Below are 19,817 nucleotides of genomic sequence, written 5' to 3' on the forward strand. Positions count from 1 at the left end.
CAGTGGTGACGGTCTGAGCCCCTCCAGCCGTAGCACAGCTCAGTGACAGGGATGCCTCTCTGCACCATGGGCGGCCAGAATGGAGGGAGAGGCTGGGAACTGCCTTGGACTGCCCCCTTCGAGGCCGGCCCCTCACCCCACCAAATGGAGCTTTAGAGTTGGGGACGGGGAGCCTCCCTCAGGACACTGCTGGGACAAGGCGGACAAGATGCTTTGGGGAGGGGAGCAGAATGGCTTCTCCTGGAGAGAGAAGCAAACCCTTCCTCCTCAGGCCCTTGCCTGGGCTCAGAACAGTGACATTGTTGTCTTGCTTTGCTCCAACCACTGTGAGCACCTTGAAGGCAGGACTCCACTTTATCCCTCGCCTCCAGGTTATCCACAAAGACTCTGAAGTCAGAATCCAGACTAGTTGTGTAACCCCAGACAAGTGACACCTCTCCATGCCTCAGTCCCCCATCTGCTAAATGGGCATAATAAACAGTGCCAGCCTCATAGGGTTGTCAGGAGAATAAAGGGACATGATGCTTATCTCAGTTCATAGCAAAGATGCTAGCTGGCTGAGCCTGGCACAGGACCTCCATGAAAGTGTTTAATTAAATTAATAAATGAAAAGGTTGGGGAGGTGATGGCCTCAGAGCCAGGTGGAAAGATGTTGGTGTTAGAAGCAGAAGCAGACTTCTAAGGTGGCTTGCTCTAATATGGAGATTCTGTAAGATGGGCCAGGACATCCCTCCCAGCCCCCTACACCCTCTTCGACAGGAATAGAGGCTGGGGGAGACAATGACTAAAGGCTCAGACAAGCATCAATTGTTGACTGACCTCACTTCCTCTGCTGAAACCCTTCCCAGCCCCCACCCACAGCTGCTTCACAACTTGTGAGCCTTGTGAATTCCAGAACCAAGGCACACCCAAATTTCAGTGTCAGGGCAGGACTGTGTCCTGCAGCCAATAGGAAGTACTATGGGATTACAGTATCTGCTCTTTCAGATTATAGTGGCCGCTTCAGCACACTATTAGCTGGAGAACTGGGAGTGTGGCTGGTGTCCATCTTTCATATCCACTCTCCCCTATGCCTCGCTGTGGTCTCTGATAAACCCTCCCCAATCCCAGCCCACGGGTCTGTGTCCTGAGAGGTGGAAGGGGGGGGCTTCCCCAAGGGAAGCATTCCGTCTGAAACACACCCTGAGAACAGAAACATCGAGATGGACAATAACTGAGCATCGCTGGGGAGAGTCAGTGGGGATGGGGGACTTTATCTGGGAAGAGTTCATGAAACAGATAAAAGGAGAGTAGGGTTTGGAGGAGGAAGACGGGGCCCGATGCAGGGTGGCTGTTCCTCAGTGCTGGAGTCTCCCCACCTCTCCAGAGCATGGAGCCCTCTGGACCCTGACGGGTGCTCTTTGGGGCTTCTTGTGGACCCCATGCTTTCCACAAAACATGGAGAACCTGGGGAAGGCATCAGAGGAGGGACGCAGAGTTGGAGAAAGCACTGGAGACTCAGCCCAATGAGGAAAGGGAAAAGGAATTACAGACTGCATCCAAGTCTACAAGAATTAATTACTCAAAAGGACCAGCTGTTCCCCATATTCAGTGAGGACAGAATAAGAGGAAACAGGCGTAAATGGCTAAGACTTAGATTCAGACGTTTAGAAGAATTTCCCAGCAGTGTGCGAAGCAGAGGCCTGGAGATCCTAGGAAAGGTATGTGGGGTGAAACTTCAAGGAGATTCTCACCTATGGAAGGCAGGTGACATGAAGGCAGGGGATTGGACAACTTGACCTTTCAGGACAAGCTATGAGTATTGAGTTCAAGCATTGATCTTGATACTAGGGCAGGGCTGACTTCGTGCACGTCCAACCTGTACAGACAGCACGCTTGGTTTAATGCTCTGCTGGCACCATCTTGGAATTCTTAATCATGTTTGAAAAGAGGGCCCAGCATTTTGCACTGGGCCCCACAAATTATGTAGCCAGTTCTGCACCGGGATGAGTAGGAAGGAAGAGCAAGGAGTGGGACTTCCCTGGTGGTCCAGTGGTAAAGAATCGGCCTTCCAAGGCAGGGGATGTGGGTTTGATCCCTGGTCTGGGAACTAAGATCCCACATGCCACGGGGCAACTAAGCCCTCGCACCACAACTACTGAGCTCGCACGCCTCAACAAGAGAGTCCACATGCCACAAACTACAGAGCCCACGCGCCCTGGAGCCTGCGTGCCACAACTGGAGAGAGAAAGCCCGCAGGCCACAGCTAGAGAGAAGCTGGCACGCCACAACAAAGACCCATCGCAGCCAAAAATAAAAAACAAACAAAAAAACCCAAATAAATAAAGAAAACAAATAAATATTTTTTAAAAAAAGGAAAGCAAGGAGCGTGGGGCGGTTAGCAGAGGGTGAGGTGGGCTTTTCTTTGCTCCATTTAAATGGCAGAGTGGGAGATTTACATCAGACAACCTAGGGAGTTTTTCAAATGAAAACAGTAGAACAGGATACATAAGGAGGAAGAACTGTGGGTCTCCTTTAAGGGAGAAGTGGGGCAGATTCCTATGAATTCCATTTATCCATCTGTTCAACACAGAGGAGAGAGTCTCAGCTCTGAGGGCTGCAGGGAGAGGACGTGCCCTCCCTAGGTCTCCTCCGCTCAGGCCAGAGGCACCCTTACACCATTACTCCATTACCATGGAGTCCTGAGAAGAGCAGTAAACCAGGGGGCGTGGGGCCTTGGTTCCAGCCTGGCTTAGACCAGATCCTCCCAAAGGTTCTTCCCAGCCTTGTGTTATCTCCTTTGGCTGTAAGATTCAGGAAACCACCTGGTCCTGGGCCCTGACACCACAGCTCAGGTGAAAAGACAGTTTGGCCACTGCTAATGTTTGGGGAGGGTAGGGCAGCCAGAGCTCTGTCCAGCACCTCAGGAAGAGGCTGGCAGACAGGGGCCACACTTTGAGCCACTGGGTCACCTTCCTCTTTCTCTCCAGCTCTTCCAGGATGTCCCCTAGATGGGTTTGGCCACTCCTTGCCCAGCCGGAGCCCTGAGGATGACTCATCTCAGGAGGGAAGCTCTTAAGAAAGGGATGGCACTTCAGGGCAGGAGGCTGAGATGAGATGGTGCCCGCACAATGCCTCAGGGGCCTGGGCTCTGTTGAGAAGCTGCTCCAGTCCCATCTCCTCATCGGCAGTCCAGCAACCTGTGGATTGCCCCTCCCCACGGGCCTCCTCGAGGCCCTGACTCTCCTCCTCCAAACCGGCCGCAGCGCTGGAGGAGGGCACCCAGGCTCAGCTTCCATACCTGTAAAAAGGGGCTGCGAATTCCATCTGTACCACATTCTCCAAATAAAAGCAAAATACCTGGAAACATTCTTCTCTAGCTGTGCAACTCTCACAGCTGTCTGGTTTTGAGAGAAGGAGACTGAGCTGTGAGGCAGGAGAAGGAGCATGAACTGAGAGTCTCCAGGAGGGCGGAGGCTTGCCTGTGTGACAAGGGCCTCAGTCTCCTTACCTGTTCGGAGAGGAGCACTAAATACTGCCTCTTCTATGAATAGCTCTCTGAGGGGTTGCTGTATAGGTGAATGTAGAGCCACTGTAGAGGGCTTGGAGGCATGAGGCAGCCATTCTGAAAATAACTCAGGAAATCCCAAATAAGCGCAGAGTAAATACACTTTAAGAATTCTGCAGAAGAGTTTATAATGAGAAGTGACTGTGTCCAGCCCCAGATCCTCTTGCTGGGGCCATCCCCTTCCCAAAGCTATTTATTTTTCTGACATTTACTTCTATAACTCTAAATAATATGTTTACACTTCTATCTCTAGATTGTTTTCAGCTTTATTGAGGTATAACTGACAAACACAATTGTAAGGTATTTAAAGTATAAACATTGTAAATCAGCTATACTTCAATTTTTAAACAGATGCAAGATTTTACCAAAAGATATTTAAAATGTACATTGTGATGATTTGATATACGTATCCATTGTGACTGGATTCTTCCCATCTAGTTAATTAACACATCCATCACCTCACATATTTATCTTTTTATTTTGTTTTTTTTTTGATGAGAAGTTTTTTGGTGAGTAAAATTTAAGTGCTACTCTCTCAGCTAATTTCAATTATACAATAAAGTGTTATCAACTATAGTTGTCACTGAGCAAAGGACTTGTGGGCCCACCACGCAGAAAGTCCAACTCTGCCAGCAGGAGTTTGCAGCAAAGTAAGGATTTACTGCAGGGCAGCAAGTAAAAGAGGAGGAGACAAGCCTCAGATCCACTCCCACATGGTCTTTGAGTTAGGGGTTTTTTTAAGGGGAAGAACAAAGAGGCTGGGATTAATCATCGTCTTCTGACATTTCTGTGACATTTCTTAATCGTAGTTTTGAGAGTCAGGATGCTTCTGGTTTACGATTCTCTGGCTAGTTGGTCCGTGGATTAGGGGTCTGTTAGCTGATCTTGCCTTGGAGAAACAACCTAAAGTTTGTACATTAATGGTGATATTTATAATAGCAATTTTAGTCATGAACAATGTTATCAACAACTGCAATTTTAATCATCTGACTCTGGTTGATTAGTGTTCAGTTAGCACAGGATTGAGGTCAGAGGGGACCAGAAAGGGAATAAATTTTGGATAAAGAGATTAATCATAAACTTGGTAAGGGAACTCGGTTTTAGGGGGACTCAGTTTCATAGTCACCATGTTATATGTTAGATCCTCAGATCTTATTCACCTTACAGCTGAAAGTTTGTACCCTTTACCAACCTCTCCCTGTTTCTTCAACCCTCAGCCTCTGGCAAGCACTTTTCTACTCTCAGTTTCTATGAGTTTGACTTGTTTTTAGATTCCACGTGTAAGGGATCCCATGCAGTATTTGTCTTTCTGCTCTCTCTAGATTTAAAAGCTTCGGAATTTAGGTCATTTAGGTTCTCTCCCTTCTAATCATTGATCATATGTTATTCTTTTGTAAATTTAATAATATACCTTTAGTTCCTCTTCTGTTGGTATCACACAGTATCTCTTGACTCTTCACTAAGTCAGATGCATGGTACCTCCACTCTTCCCTAGAGTTGCAATTTTGCTGCAGTAAAGGAAGATGTGTCCACTAGCTGAGGTGAATTATCTTGTTTTGGGGGGATGTTCCACTGAATCTCAGGACTTGAAGATGTCCTGAGGGTCTGGCTGAGCATTTTGGGTGTCACAGGAGTTCCCAGGGGCATCAAGACTTTTGCCCACTCTAAACACAAGCAGGGCCTGAGTTTTCTGTGGTGAGAGGGGGCAGAGTTGTCTGGCAAGGGGGTAGAGGCTTGGCAGGCTCTTGGGTGCTACTGCGGGGACCCTTGCTGCCTGAGGAGAGAGTCTGAGGAGTTAAAGGAACCATCCCCAATGGAAAGGGCTTGTTATTTGGACAAGGAGAGGGTCCCCAGGATTTGAGAGCTGGTAATGGCCCCGGCTGGGACAGACATTGTTTGAAAGAGAGGCTGAGTGGCCGGGTGAGGCCAGAGGCCAGCGGGATTTCCTTCAGCTCCAGCCACTCGGGTGGGTGGGACCAGATTGCTGGAGCTGGACACAGGAATGTGCCTTTGTTTCCAGCTGGAGGGGAAATGCCACAAATCCTGCCCCTTTCCTACCCCTCCAGCATCCGTGCCTAGGCTCTGCCCTTCCCAGCGCCAGGGAGCCTGGTACTGAGGGCTCTCAGCGAGCTCTTGTCTCCAAGACTCCCTCATCTGCAGGCCTCTGCCCCTTGTCCCCCAGGGCAAATCACAGATGTAGTATGTAGGGGATGCGGGGTAGCCAAGCCTGGTCTGGAGGAAACAACCACAAAGAAGGATTTAGGCTTTAGCTGCCCACCTCTCTCCTTTCTTTCTTTATTTATTTATTTATTTTTTTGGCTGCGGCGGTTCTTTGTGGCATGCGGGATCCTTGTTCAGGCATGCGGGATCCTCACTGAGACATGAGGGATCTTTTTTGTTGCGGCGCGTGGGCTCTTCTTTGCGGATTGCAGGCTTCTCTCTAGTTGTGGCATGTGGGTTTTCTCTCTCTAGTTGTGGCGCGCAGGCTCCAGGGCATGTGGGCTCTGTAGTTGAGGCGCGCGAGATCAATAGTTGTGGCGCATGGGCTTAGTTGCCCTGCAGCATGTAGGATCTTAGTTCCCCGGCCAGGGATCGAACCCCAGTCCCCTGCATTGGAAGGTGGATTCTTTACCACTGGACCACCAGGGAAGTCCCCACCACCTCTCTCCTTTCCCTGAGAGGGACCATGGATTTCATAGTTACGGATGATACCTAGGTCTGTGGGGAGGACTCGAGGGTCAGGCCTGGCCCTCCCTCAGCCCCCTAACTCCTGTTCCCAATGGTTAGACAGACTCTGCAGCCTCGACCACCGGCACACAGGCTGTGTATGGAGCCGGTTGGACGGGGGACTGCAACGTGTTGGGGGCACAAGGGATAGGAAGGGCAGAGGAGCGGCCAGGAACCTCAGGGAGTGGGGAGACCCTGTCTTTATTTTTTCCTTTGTCAGTGAACCTATGTGTTTGTGCACCTGTGTGATGGGGTGTGTTTATGTGTGCTTGTATGGCTGGCCTCTCTGTATGGTACTAGAAGTTTGCGGACCAGTGGGCCTGTGTGTACTTCTGTGCCTGTGAGCCTGCAGGCCCCTAGGGCCCCTGGCTGACCCTGTGTCCGCATGTGACGTTGCCTGTGTGACTCTGAGGGATGTTGCAGAGTCCATCCAACCCCAAGCCTTGCCCTCAAGTCCTCCCTTCAAACGCAGTATCTTCCTTAACCATGAGAAGCCGTGGTCCCTCTGAGGAGGAGGGGCACGGCTGGCCTGGTGGCTGGTGTGATGGAAGGTATATAGATGTGTTCAACCATTTGGAAAGTACGACTGCTGGAGAGGAGGGAATCCTGTCAAGATGCCCCAGTTTGGGAATAAGGGGACCCAAACAAATGAGCCCCCGCTTGTCTTTCTGTCCTCCCCACATATATGTACTCCTTTGCCTTCTCTTGACCCAATAGGGGTTTCCTAGGCTGTGCCCTGGAATAGCCAGGGCCACTGCCACTCCTGGAACCAGGGCAGCCCCTGAAAAGAAGAGGGAGATGATAATGGCCCCTCTGAGCATCCCAGACCTTGGTGGAGCCTGAACTCAGTTCTTTTCTATGCACATTTATTGAGCCTGTATGGGTCGGGCACAGACCTAGGGGTTAGGGAGACAGACACGGTTTCTGCCCTCGCAGGAGTGAGGGGAGGGTTCCCCAGGAGTCCCCACAGCCTGGCTGACATCCCAGTGTGCGTCAGGACAGCCAACCTTGCAGTCCCTCTGTAGGAGCCCCTGTCTGCCAGGTTGGCAGGCCATCAGCGCTATGGTGATGGGGAGTGGGCTGGGCTTGGGGGCGCTGGGCTGCAGAGCCGTGTGGGAGCCGGTCTGAGAAGGCTGTCTGGGATAAGTGTGTGTTTTCACTTCAGGGGCCACCAGAATAATAGCCTAGAATCACAGGGGAGGCCATGGGGTTCCAAGGACACGTCCGCTGGCCTCCTCCACGGAACTGCCCCCTTGGCCGTTTCCTTACCCGTTGCCGCCCAGCACAGTAACAAAAGCTGCTGTTTACCGGGCGCTGACCGTGAGCCAGGCCGTGCTCCATGCCTCGCATGCCTCGCACTGTTTAGGCCGCACAACAACTCTGGGAAGCAGCGATGAAATATTATCACCATTGGATGTTACAGAGGAGGAGACCGAGGCTGGGAGAGGACCTGGTCACAGAGATAAGAGGCAGGGTCAGGATTCGAACCCACGTCTGTGGGCTGTAGCAGAGCGGCTTTGATGTGGCCTGTGTGCTTCACCACCAGGGACCTTGTCCTGGGCTCCTTGGCCTCTGCTGACAGGGACTCAGTTCGGAAGCCGCAGGAGCCAGGCTGGGGGTGCTAGTGGAGACGTGGACTTAGGGCAGCCCACTAGACTTCTTTCCTTGCTGGTGGCCTGAAAGGCTGTCAGGAGCTGTTAGAGGGTTAGAGAGACATGGCTTGGCCTAGGACTCTAGTGGCCCCGGAGATGGTCAGGGGTGGGTCTTCTCCAAGGTGGAGAGGCTCCCTCTGCTGGAAACTGTTGTCTGACCCATGGACAAGGCATTACCACCTGCTAGCCCAGATCTACCCTAAGCCAGTGAGCCTGGAGGGAGAGCCACAGAGGGATAGTTCTCTGGCCCGGGCGTGCTGCAACGGAAGGGACGTGGGCTTCCAAGTCCGACAGACTTGAACTTCAAGTACTACTTAGCCACTTACCAGTTGGTGACCTTGGGCAAGTACCTTAACCTTCATAGCCTCAGTTTCCTCAGCTGTAAACGAGGAAGGTTGTGAGGATTACATAGGATAATGATGACATTAAGGCCAGGCACAGTGCGGAGTGCTGCATTCGCTCATTTAATTCTCACAACAGCCCTTTGGTGACAAGTCATTATAACCTCCACTCTACATATAAGAGCCTTGAGACTCAGAAAGGTCCAATAACTTGCCCAAGGTCACAGGCCAACTCTCAGGCTGAAGCATGTAACTTCCATGCTGTTCCAAGCCTGTAGATGTAGTTTCTTTCCCTGGCTGCAATGCCCAGGGCCAGGGCTGGCTTCATGTGCTTTGATTTCAGCAGTGGGTGGGGAGGAAAGAACTCTAGCTCCATCCCAGAGGTTCGGAAGCAACTCGGTCAAACTTGGTTCCCCAGGGCCCTTCCATAGCACCTCAACTCTTGGCAGCTCTTTACGGTTTACAGAGCCTTTTTACCCATATTAGTTAATGGATCTTTCCAATAACCCTGTTTGCCCCCAATTAACAGATGAGAAAAGAGGCAAGAGAAACTTAAGCGTCAGAATCAGGATCACACAGGTAGGAAATGGCAAAGTTAACCTTGAACCCATTCTGGTTCACCATAGTTGCCTTCAGAACCCTCTGGGGGAAATCACACACTATCTAACCCTAATATCATTGTCACCTCAGTGTGTGTGTGTGTGTGTGTGTGTGTGTGTGTGTGTGTGTGTATGTTTTCCTCTATTCAAAGAACAGATGTGTTTTACTTATTTATTTTTAACTGAGGTATAGTTGATTACAATATTATATAAATTTCAGTTGTAAGACATAGTAATCCGCAATTTTAAAGGTTATATTCCATTTATAGCTATTATAAAGTACTGGCTATATTCCCTGTGTTGTACAACATATCCTTGTAGCTTATTTATTTTATATAAGGTAGTATGTACCTCTTAATCCCCTAACCCTATCTTGCTCCTCCCCACTTCCCTCTCCCCACAGGTAGCCACTAGTTTGTTCTCTATATCTGTGAGTCTGTTTCTTTTTTGTTATATTCACTAGTTTTATTCTTTAAGATTCCACAAGTAAGTGATATCATGCAGTGTTTGTCTTTCTCTGTCTGATTTATTTCACTTAGCATAATGCCCTCCGAGTCCGTCCATGTTGTTGCAAATGGCAAAATTTTATTCTTTTTTATGGCTGAGTAGTATTCCATTGTGTGTGTGTATATGTGCATATATATAACACATCTTCTTTATGCATTCATCTTTTGATGGACACAAGAGCAGATTTATTTTCAAGTCTTTCAAAATTTGGTAATACTTGACTAAAAAGTTGAAACATTCTGTACAGAAGAATTCCAAATAATTTATGTAGATACTCCACCCCCAAGGAGATGGAGTATAACTCCCCACTCCTTAAGTGTGGGCTTCATATAATGACTTCCTTCTGAAGAGTACAATATAGAAAGGGGGTAAAAAGAGGAACATAACAGTGGAGAAACCTGACAAACATCCCCTCAGCCAGGTGATCAAGTCATGTTCATAGGAGGTACCCTGAATATGATGTGAGGAGAATGGTACATCTTCCTCCCTAAAACCCATAATCCTCATCTCTTCAGAAAAACATCAGACAAATCTCAGTTGAGGGACAGTCTACAAAATATCTGACCAGTCCTCCTCAAAACTGTCAAGGTCATCAGAAACAAGGAAAATCTGAGAAAACTGTCACATTCAAGAGGAATCTATGGAAACATGATGACTAAATGTAATGTGGTGTCCTGAAAGGAATTCTAGACAGAAAAAGGATATTAGGAAAAAACTAAGGAAACCTGAATTACGAATGGATTTTATTAATAGTAATGTATTAACATTCGTTCATTAATTGTAACAAATGTACTACACTCATGTTAATAAAAGAGGACACTGGGTATGGGGTACATGCAAACTCTCTGCATGATCTTCACAACTTTTCTGTAAATCTAAGACTGTTTGAAAAAATTAAGTTTATTTTTTAAAAAGGCCTAAAGTTTCAAAAAGATACTTAGTGAAAAGTCTCCCTTCCACCCTTGATCAGCTGCTTAGTCTTCTTCCCTAAAAAACTGTCATGTCTCTTTCCAGAAAGGTGCTGTGAGGCAGCATGGTTTGGTGTTAAGAGTCTGGCCCCTACAACTGGAATGGCTGGCTCTCAATCTTGATCTCTGCCAGTTTTTAGCTGTGTGAACCTGGGCAATTCCTTACCCTCTCTGTACCCTGTGTCCTCAAAGATAAAATCCTCATAGGATTATTGGGAGTGTTAAATGTCTTAATGAATATAGTAAGCACCTTGTAAGTGGTTGCTTTCATTATCACAAATAAGCAAGCAAATATATTTATGCGACAAATATGTTAAGAAAAAATACCCAAAACTTGTAAATAAGGCACACCAAAAAATCACTAAGTGCCCTTTCAAAGATATTTTAGATCATTGGCTAATAACCTCACCTATGGGTCATTCAGGGGAAGTAAGTTTGCTATACGATTTACTATTGATTAGTGCGCAGACTATAAAGTTAAGAGGTTAACTAGTAGAAGATTGATAAATAGCAAATTATTTTTGTCTGGTAGGAAAAAAAAAGTTATGGTTTTATTGCCAGGTAGGAATTGATTTTTTTTGTATCTAACTTTGCAATCTTATTCAAGCATTCTTTTTTCCCCTGAATGTCAATAATAGTTTTTCATTTCTTCCTTTGATCCATCCTGCTAGTTTGCTCATTAAGTAGTTAAATAAATCTTCGTACTCACTACATATCTGTATTAGTCAACTTTATCTTGGTGCAGATTTTACTTTGACAAATAGTAGCATGTCATATACACTGTTCCACCCCTTGTTTTTTTGGTTTTTGTTTTTTTTCACTTAATACATCTTGAAGATAGTTTCACATCAGAACATAAAGAGCTTCCTTACTCTTGTTTTGCCACTGTATAGAATACATCATACGGGTGTGCAGCATTTACACTCAGAATCAATTTAGCCAGTCCCCTTTTGATGGACACCTAGGTTGTTTCCACTCTTTCATTGTTGCATACGATGCAGTATGAATAACCTTGTACACAGGCTGAGAGTACAGTCACTTTGACAGAGGTGGATGGGAAGGCAGAAGGGGCTCTAGAGGGCAAAGGAGCCTCAGGGAGGGGCCTGATTACCTGTTCCCAGCCCGGCCTATCCCGGCATCCCCTGGCTCTGTGCCAACCTGGCCTCCTCCTGCCTCCTCCTCTCCATCCTGAGCTCCTGGTATCTCCAGACAGGAAGGGACAGCCTTCGATTCCCTGCAGACCTGGGCTCTGGCTTCCACTGAATGCCAGATGAGGGTGCCTTGGAGAGGAGGATCTTAGGGGCTTGGGGCCTGAGGCTGGTACTATCTCTGGGCTGGAGCCACTGATGGCACATGCTCAATACACCCTGAGGGCTCTGGTAGGGGATGAAGACCCGGGGGCCAGGGACTTCCTGGGGAAGTTGGGGTACTGGGGGAGGGGGCGGGGCAGTGCCTAACAGCTCTGGCACAGACTTGCTTCGGGTGCCCAGTGCAGGTGGGTGGTCAGGGCACAGGGTGTGGCAGGCAGTGGTGAGGAAAGGACTCGCCAGGCTGGTCGTGACGGTCACAAGGTGGTCCAGGACACCCCCCTCCTGAGGAGACTGCGCAAAGGGGAGGCTCAAGGTGGCCTGAAGTCGTTCTAGGAAAGACGGGGCGGCCTGAGCCTGGGCCTGGGCCACAAGCCCGGGCAAGGCTGGCCACTCAGGCTGGTAATGATGGCTGAGCTGCTCCACTTGGGGCCGCCGCAGCAGCTGCTTGATCCTTTGCACCGTGTCGAAGCTGTCGGTCAGAAATGCCCACTCCAGGGCTGTCTTGCCCCGGACAGGATCCACTGCAGTCAGGTCAGCACCTGGGGGTGGGCACGGGGGTGACATGGGGTAGGACAGGGATTGGTGACTTGCAGAAGGGCAGATTCTTTAGCAGCAGGACTGATTGGGGTTACATGCAAAGCCACAGAGTCCCATCCTGTTGCAGCTGGAAGCTGGGGCCCTCTGTGGCTACAGCCCAGAGACAGTACCAATCCCAGATCCCAACTTCCGGTTTAGGACTGATAGAGAAATTGGAGTCCAGCGAGGGGAAAAGACTTCACAGAGACCTACTGGGGGGATGGGTATCTCCAAACCTGGGGAAGAATAGAGACCTCCTGAGCCAAGGCACTGACCAGAGGGGTGGTGTGAAGTTTGCCCAGGATGGGTGGGGGGCGAGCTGTACCCTCTGGAGCAGGTGGAGGGGGGATCCTGATGGTTCCCACTCCAGGTTCTTCTCTTCACCACCACACACCCTTAATCCTGGGAGCGAGGGGAGTGGCAGTCACTCTGAGACAAAGGAGGGGGTGTACAGCTTCCTCCCTTCTCACCCCAAACCCAGTCTGACCGGATGGGAAAGGGAAAAGCTGGAGGCTGGGGTCCCCCCGAGTGAACAACAGAGGGCAGCCCCACCTCAGGGAGTAATGAGGGCCCGAGACTCCACAGACAGTGTTGACTTCACCCCAGAACAACTCTACATGGCCACATGTCTCAACTACCCGTCACTGCATTCCTGGAACCCCGGCTCATCAGAGCTGGAAATCAGCCCAGAGAAAGCCATCACTCTCATCTTACACTGGTGAGGCCCAGAGAGGGAAGCTGTTTGCCCACGGTCACTCAGCTGGTGGCAGAGCCGGGATGAGAACTTAGGAATTTGGTTCCAGATACCAGCCTTCTTTGTATTAGGTTCTCCAGCTGGTCTAGGTTATCCTCCCAAGCTTTCTTTTCTGGGACAGCCATTCGCAATGCAAATAGAGCTATCAATAGCTGGACTTTGTTGCTTGTGAGAAGCCCCAGCACACTCCCCTCCTCCAGGAAGTCAGCCTGGATTGATCTTCCATCTCCAACTCTCTCCTCATTGCAACTATGACAGCTGATTTAGTGTCTGGTGGGGAGGCGTGGGGGAGGGACTGGAGACCACACATCCTGGTTCAGGCCCCATGCACCTGCCATGAGGAGGGCAGCCACGCATTCGGAGCGGTCCCGCATGGCGGCCTTCATCAGCGCAGTTAGCCCCCGCTGGTCCCGGCGCTCCAGGTCAAGGCCAACATAGTAGTTGATCAGGAGACTCACCAGAGGCACATGGCCTGCAGGGCACCAAGGGCAGAGCTTAGCTACCCAAGAAAGGGATGACAAAGCCCCAAAGCCACCCTCCACCCAACAAGGCAGCATCTGGGGTGGGAGAACGTCGGTGCAAAGAGTGTGGGGCTGTGGCCGGGTCTGGGGGGTGATGGGGTTTGGTAAAGGGTGGGGTTAGCAGCCTCTCACCTGCTTGGGCAGCCAGCATGAGGGCTGTGTCTCCTTCTTTGTCCTGCTGGTTCACATCCAGGAAAGGACAACGGCTGAGCAGGGCCACAACACTTTGGAAGCCATGGTAGCATGCGACCATGAGGCCTGTCTGGGGGAGGGACAGCTCAGCCCCGGTGATTTCCTCCAGGAGCTCCTTGGGGGGCCCTGTGCCTTCTAAACCCACAACTGTCCCAGAGATGTTCCAGCCCCTGTGAAGACCCACTCTCACCCACTCCCTCCCTCCTGAGGACCCAGGCTGTGGGTGTTGATCCTGAGACTCTCTAAGGATGAGTGTGGCGTGGTGAGGACACAGAGCGCCCCCTGCTGCCCTGTGAAGAACCCAGGGTAGCTCACCCTCCCATTGCTGTCCACCTGGGTGGCCTCCTCTGGGGAGACCCCATCATCCAGCATGGCTTGGAGCTGGGCAGTGTCATTGCGGAAACAGGCCCAGTACAGGGCGCCCAGGGTGCAGCTTGGGGTAAAGGTCTCATTGTCGGGGTGGGACAGGGCCTCAGAGACGTCCAGCCCTCCCTTCTGCAATGTCAGCTCCTCCTCTTCCATCCTGGGGGCAAGAAGGCGAGTCTCCCCTCCTCACGAAGTTGGCATCTATAACACAGAATGAAGGGAACAGTCTCCCTGGATTCCGGGAGGGGTCCCAGCAGCTGCGAATCGCCCAACTGGCCCTGGCGAGAGCTTTTTCCCGCTGGAGTCTCCCGTCCCATCCACCTTGGAGAGAGGACAAGCCCCTGGCAGGGAGGCCGAGGGGCAGGAACCCTAAGAGGGCTGAAGTCGTTCACTGCAAGTGAGGATCCTAGTGAGAGTCAAGGAGAGAGGCGGTCTTCTCTTTCCCATGGGACCTTACCTGGGGTTTGGAGGGTCCCTAGGAGGCAGTCATTGCTGGGGCCCAGCCTGGAGCCCACAGCATCCCCCCAGACTCCTGGGAGCACACGCACGGGGTCTCTGGAGTGTCTCGAGGTGGACTATCTGCCCCAGGAAGCAACGCAGGTAACAGATGGCGCGACTTAGAAAAAGCTGCCTCAGACACCTCGGGGCTGAGCTGGATCAAGCCGGGTTTGTTAGGGATGGGGGGGCGGGCGGGGACGCTGCTCTCCTCTCCAAGCCGACCAACACCCGCCCCAAGAGCCTGGCCCGAGTGGGCGGGGCCCGAGTCAGGGCGGCTCCTCCCCCGCGGAGGCGGCTCTGAGAGTAAGACCTGCGTCTCCGCCGACGCGCTCACCTTCGGCCTTCTGGGGAGACTAGCTGCCGCAGAACGAGACCCTTCGGCGACGGAAGGGCTGCCAGGTTTCCGAACTCGGCCCCGAAAGCTGAAGTCCCTTCCTCCTTGGTGGAGCAGGGCTTGTTGATGGGGGGTGGTGGGAGAGAGTGCAGATGAAGACATCTCACTAAATAGGGGCTGGGACGGAGGTGGGATGCCAGGGGTCACCTGAATCTATTTTTTGAGGTTCTGGGAAAATTAAAGTATAAAGAATTGCTTAATTAGGGGTACAAAAATCATGATATATTAAGTTTAATGGATTAATCTGGTGTGGTAAATTAAAAATGAAATATTTAAATTGTGTTAATACTTAAATCATTTAAATTAAACCATTTATTTACAATTATTTATTAAATTAATAAATTATTCTTTAAGTTAAATTACTATTAAATATCAAATTTAATGAATTGGTTTTGGACCTCAGGTGTAGAAAAGGGAGCCAATCATATTGCTCTGCTTATATCACTCCCACTATCAGACTGTACAAGATCTCTCTCTTGTTTTATTTTACTTTATTTGGTTTATCTCTTTCATCCCCGATCCCCACAGCCCATTCTCCTCCTTTCCTTTACCAATTGACACATATATCCTTGAAAATGTACATTTCATTGAAAAAGGTAGTGTTGATTTGTGTATGTTTTAAGTAACACCTTAGATTGTGCTACAGAGCTCATCGTGTTTGTTCTTTTTACTCAGCGTTATGTTTTTGGGATCTGGCCTTGTTGCATCCTGTGCAGTGTGCCAGTCATGAGTGCCTTTGGTTGTAAGTAACCAAAAGCTGACCTCAGTGGTGTGGTGGCTGCCACATTCTGGCAGTTCAACATCCATCCAAAACTACAGAAGCTAGAAAGCTAAAATGACACCTCCCAGATTCTTGTGAGCTAGGAATCTGTGATTTAGGTTCTACTCTTGTGTGAGGCATAAATTTGGAATAGAACTAAGTAGCATGGGACATCCGTTTTGCTGTCACAGGTCATGACAGATGCAGGAGGGTCCTGGTGAGCAGCTTCCTGATTCATCAGCTTCCTGTAGTAGTGACTGTTGTTTTCCCCATCATAGGCAGAGGTCACATGCCTCTCAAAGCTGGGAGTTGTTCCAGGACCTAGAGCCTGCTTCTCCATGTAAACTAGCCAGATTTATTTCTGTTGTCTGCAATTGAACCCTAACTGACACATGTGGCTTAAACAAATAGAGGTTTATTCTTCATACGGGATAAAAAGTTCAGGCATAAGAAGCTGTTGGTGTTGATTTAGTAACTTTATGTTGTCAGGGCCTTCTCTAGGAGTCTCTTGACTTTTCCTCATGGTCACAAGATGACTGCTGTACCTCTAGCCATCACAGTAAAATGTGGTGAATGCACACTATGGACTCTATGCAGCAGTTAGAAGAAATCTACCAGATTATGTGTCAGAAATCACTGATTAGATGATAGAATCCCTATCCATAACCTCCCTTCTCTCTAGTCACCTTTTATTATAGTTTGGTGTGACCAGGTAACACAATTTTGGCCAATGAAATGCAAGCAGCAGTCTGATGGGTGAGGCTCCTGAAAAAAACCTTTGCTCTCTTGATAAAATATGTGAGGTGTACCTTGTAACCTCTTTCTTCCTTCCCTCTTATTCCTGCTGAATAGAATTCCATAGTGTGCATCCATCACATTTTACTTATCTACTCTTCCAGTGATGGACACCTATGTTGCCTCCAACTTCATGCCACTGCAAGTAATGCTGCAGTGAGCATCCTTGTACATATCTAGTTGTAGACCTGAAAAAGAGCATCTCTGAGACTGCTAGGTCATAGGGACCATACATACTTATTGACCAGATACAGTCAGATTGCTCCCTATTTTGCAGTGCACCCACCAACAGTGCATAAGTCTCCCAAATCATTACAAACCCTTGTACTTATTCGGCCTTCTAATATTTGTCAATCTGATGGTACAGAACTATAAAGGGATATTGCTATTTTACATTGGATTTTTCTGGTTATCAACAAGGTGAGCATCTCTCCACATACCTGATAGCCATTCTTGTTTCCCCTCCTGTGAATCACCTGTTCATAGCCTGGGTCCAATGTTCTATTAGAATTTCCTGTCTTTTTCTTATTGAGTTTTCAGGAATTCCTTTTAATATTCTAGATAATAAACCCATTGTCAGATGGGTTTTAATGTGGCAACTGTAATATAAACCTTTCTGTTAGCTTTATCTGTGGTGAACTTCATTGAAAGAAATCCTGAATTTTGATGTGGTTAAATTCATAAAAAATCTCCTTATACTTTGTGCTTTTGGGTCTTGCTTAAGAAGAATTTCCCACTCCAAGATCACAAGGATCTTCATCTCTCTTATTAATCTTGCAGTTTTATTTTTAATATTTAGTTTTTAATCCATCTGGAATTTACTTTTATATATGGTGTGAGGAAGAGAGCTGTTATGAACTGAATTGTGTCCCCCTAAAATTCATATGTGGAAGGCTTAACCCCCAATGTGGCTGTATTTGGAGACAGGGATATTATGGAGGTACTTAAGACTAAATGAGTTCATAGGGGGCCCTAATCCAATAGGACTGCTGTCCTTTTAGAAAAGGGAGAGACACCAGAGCACGCTCTCTTTCTCTTTTTCTCTCCTGCCTTCCCCCACCCCTGTGTGAGCACAGTGGAAAGACCATGTGAGGACACAGTGAGAAGAGGCCATCTACAAGCCAAGGAGAGAGCTCTCACCAGAAACCAACCCTGCTGGCATCTTGATCTTGGACTTCCAGCCTCCAGAACAGTGAGAAAATAGATTTCTATGGTTTAAGCTTCCCAGTCTGTGGTATTTTGTTATGGCAGCTCAAACAGACTAATACAAGATCTAGCCTTTTCTCCAACTAGTGAAATAACCCCATCTATTAAACAATTCTCTTTCCCCTGATTTGTAGCATCATCTTTATCATATATAAACTTCAGGTTTTCTTTAATGTTTTATGTTGTGTTTGAGTTCTTATATCATTTTACTAGACTGTTCCAGTGCTGATGCAACACTGATTTTATTACTCCAGCTTTGTAGTGTGTCTGACTACCTGATAGGGTGAGTTCTCCATATTTCATTTTCTTTTTCAAAATTGATTTTTATTCTTTCATATAAAATTGCAGGACTTCCCTGGTGGCGCAGTGGTCAAGAATCTGCCTGCCAACGCAGGGGACACGGGTTCAAGCCCTTGTCTGGGAAGATCCCACATGCCGTGGAGCAACTAAGCCCATATGCCACAACTACTGAGCCTGTGAGCCACAACTACTGAGCCCGCGTGCCACAACTGCTGAAGCCTGCACACCTAGAGCTGGTGCTCCACAACAAGAGAAGCCACCGCAATGAGAAGCCTGTGCACCACCACAAAGAATAGCCCCTGCTCGCCGCAAATAGAGAAAGCCTGCGCGCAGCAGCGAAGACCCAACACAGCCAAAAAAAAAAAAAAAATGCAAATAAGTTTGTTGAATTCTTTAGAAAAAATTTGCTGGCATTTTGATAGGAATTGCATTGAATTTATAGATTAATTTGGAGAAAGTTGACTGCCTCACAATGTTAAATTTTCTCCTCCACAAACATGGTATGTATCCATTTTCCAGGTTTTCCTTTATGTTCTTTAATAGTGTTAAATTTTCTCCAGCATGGTCTTATACATTCATTGTTAGGTTGATTCCTAGATTCTTTATAGTTTTTCTTGCTATCGTAATTAAAGTCTCATGTTTCTGTTTTTGTTTTGCTTATTGTTGATGTAGATTTAATTTTTTCTCTTTCTCTTTCTTAGACCTCATATATGCTGAATCAGATTAATCACAATCCCCAGTTCTCATTATTGGTGCCTGTATAGTCTGCTTTTATTTAGCTTATTAATTAGTTAATTATTTTTAACAAGGCAATAAACACCCATAATACCACCTCCAAACGAAAGCTTGAACTTGACAATACACTACGTGATTTTCCCAGTGTATCCCCTGCCTCTCCCCACCCAAGGCAGCTATAATCCTGAATTTCATGCCCTTTGTTTTGTTCCTTTATATATTGTTGTATTGCATCTTTAGGTATTCCTTCAAAGTATATATATTATGTATATTACACATATATAATTCTAGTATTTTAGCTTAAAGGATGTAAATGCTGTATGTAGCCTTTTGCTGTCTACTTTTATCACTGAATAACATATTGCTAAGATTCATTCATATTGTCGTGTGGTGCTACAGTCCGGTCATCTTTGTTGCTGTGTGTATATTCACTCCATTGTGTGAATATACCACAGTTATCATGCTACTTTATTGATGGATATTTGGGGTGTTTCCAAGTTTCTGCTACTATAAATTGTGCAGCTATGAACACTCTTTTTTTTTTTGATCCAGTAGGGAGGTATGCAAGATCTTAGTTACCTGACTAGGGATCGAACCCGCGCCCCCCTGTAGTGGAAGCGTGGAGTCTTAACCACTGGACCACCAGGGAAGTCCCAAACACTCTTCTTTTTTCAATGAGAAATTTCCATTTTAATATAAAAGTGGTCCTGTGCCTGATAACTTCAGTTAGGGACTCACACAGAACAGACTGGGTACTAGCATTTAGTAAAATTCAGTTGAAGATTATAGTGCATTTTAAATATAAAAATAAGACTTTTAGTTTAAAAAGAGTACATAGCCCTGGATACATCCATAAAACAATGGAAAAGTATAAAGCAGGGCTACATCTAGATATGGGTCCAAAGCCACAGGATTCTCAAACCTCACAGGATGTTTGATACCGAATTTTCTTAAACTTTTAAATAATGCAAGTGATCTTCTCAAGCAAGACGCATTTGAAAGGAGGCCTACTGAGTAATAATTTGGAGGCTCTTCTGAAGTGACGGGATCCTCCTGGCTCTGGCGCAGA

General features: G+C 47.9%; 1 protein-coding gene and 1 long non-coding RNA gene across 2 annotated transcripts; one reads left to right on the forward strand and one right to left on the reverse strand.

Moving 5' to 3' along the window:
• Nucleotides 1-11,172: 11,172 nt before the first annotated feature.
• Nucleotides 11,173-14,131, reverse strand: ANKRD33 (ankyrin repeat domain 33). The gene is made up of 4 exons (XM_061205463.1): nucleotides 14,010-14,131; nucleotides 13,635-13,764; nucleotides 13,313-13,453; nucleotides 11,173-12,190 (listed from the first exon to the last, which is right to left on the reverse strand). The coding sequence occupies exons 1-4, from the start codon at nucleotides 14,064-14,066 to the stop codon at nucleotides 11,469-11,471; spliced, it is 1,050 nt and encodes a 349-aa protein (XP_061061446.1). The 5' UTR covers nucleotides 14,067-14,131; the 3' UTR covers nucleotides 11,173-11,468.
• Nucleotides 14,132-14,870: 739 nt separating this feature from the next.
• On the forward strand, nucleotides 14,871-18,526 carry LOC133101237 (uncharacterized). Its single transcript, XR_009702604.1, has 3 exons — nucleotides 14,871-14,957; nucleotides 17,584-17,699; nucleotides 18,062-18,526. It is a non-coding gene; the product is annotated as an uncharacterized LOC133101237 (long non-coding RNA).
• Nucleotides 18,527-19,817: the final 1,291 nt, after the last annotated feature.

Source organism: Eubalaena glacialis, chromosome 11 (assembly GCF_028564815.1).
Source record: "Eubalaena glacialis isolate mEubGla1 chromosome 11, mEubGla1.1.hap2.+ XY, whole genome shotgun sequence".
Lineage (NCBI taxonomy): Eukaryota > Metazoa > Chordata > Mammalia > Artiodactyla > Balaenidae > Eubalaena > Eubalaena glacialis.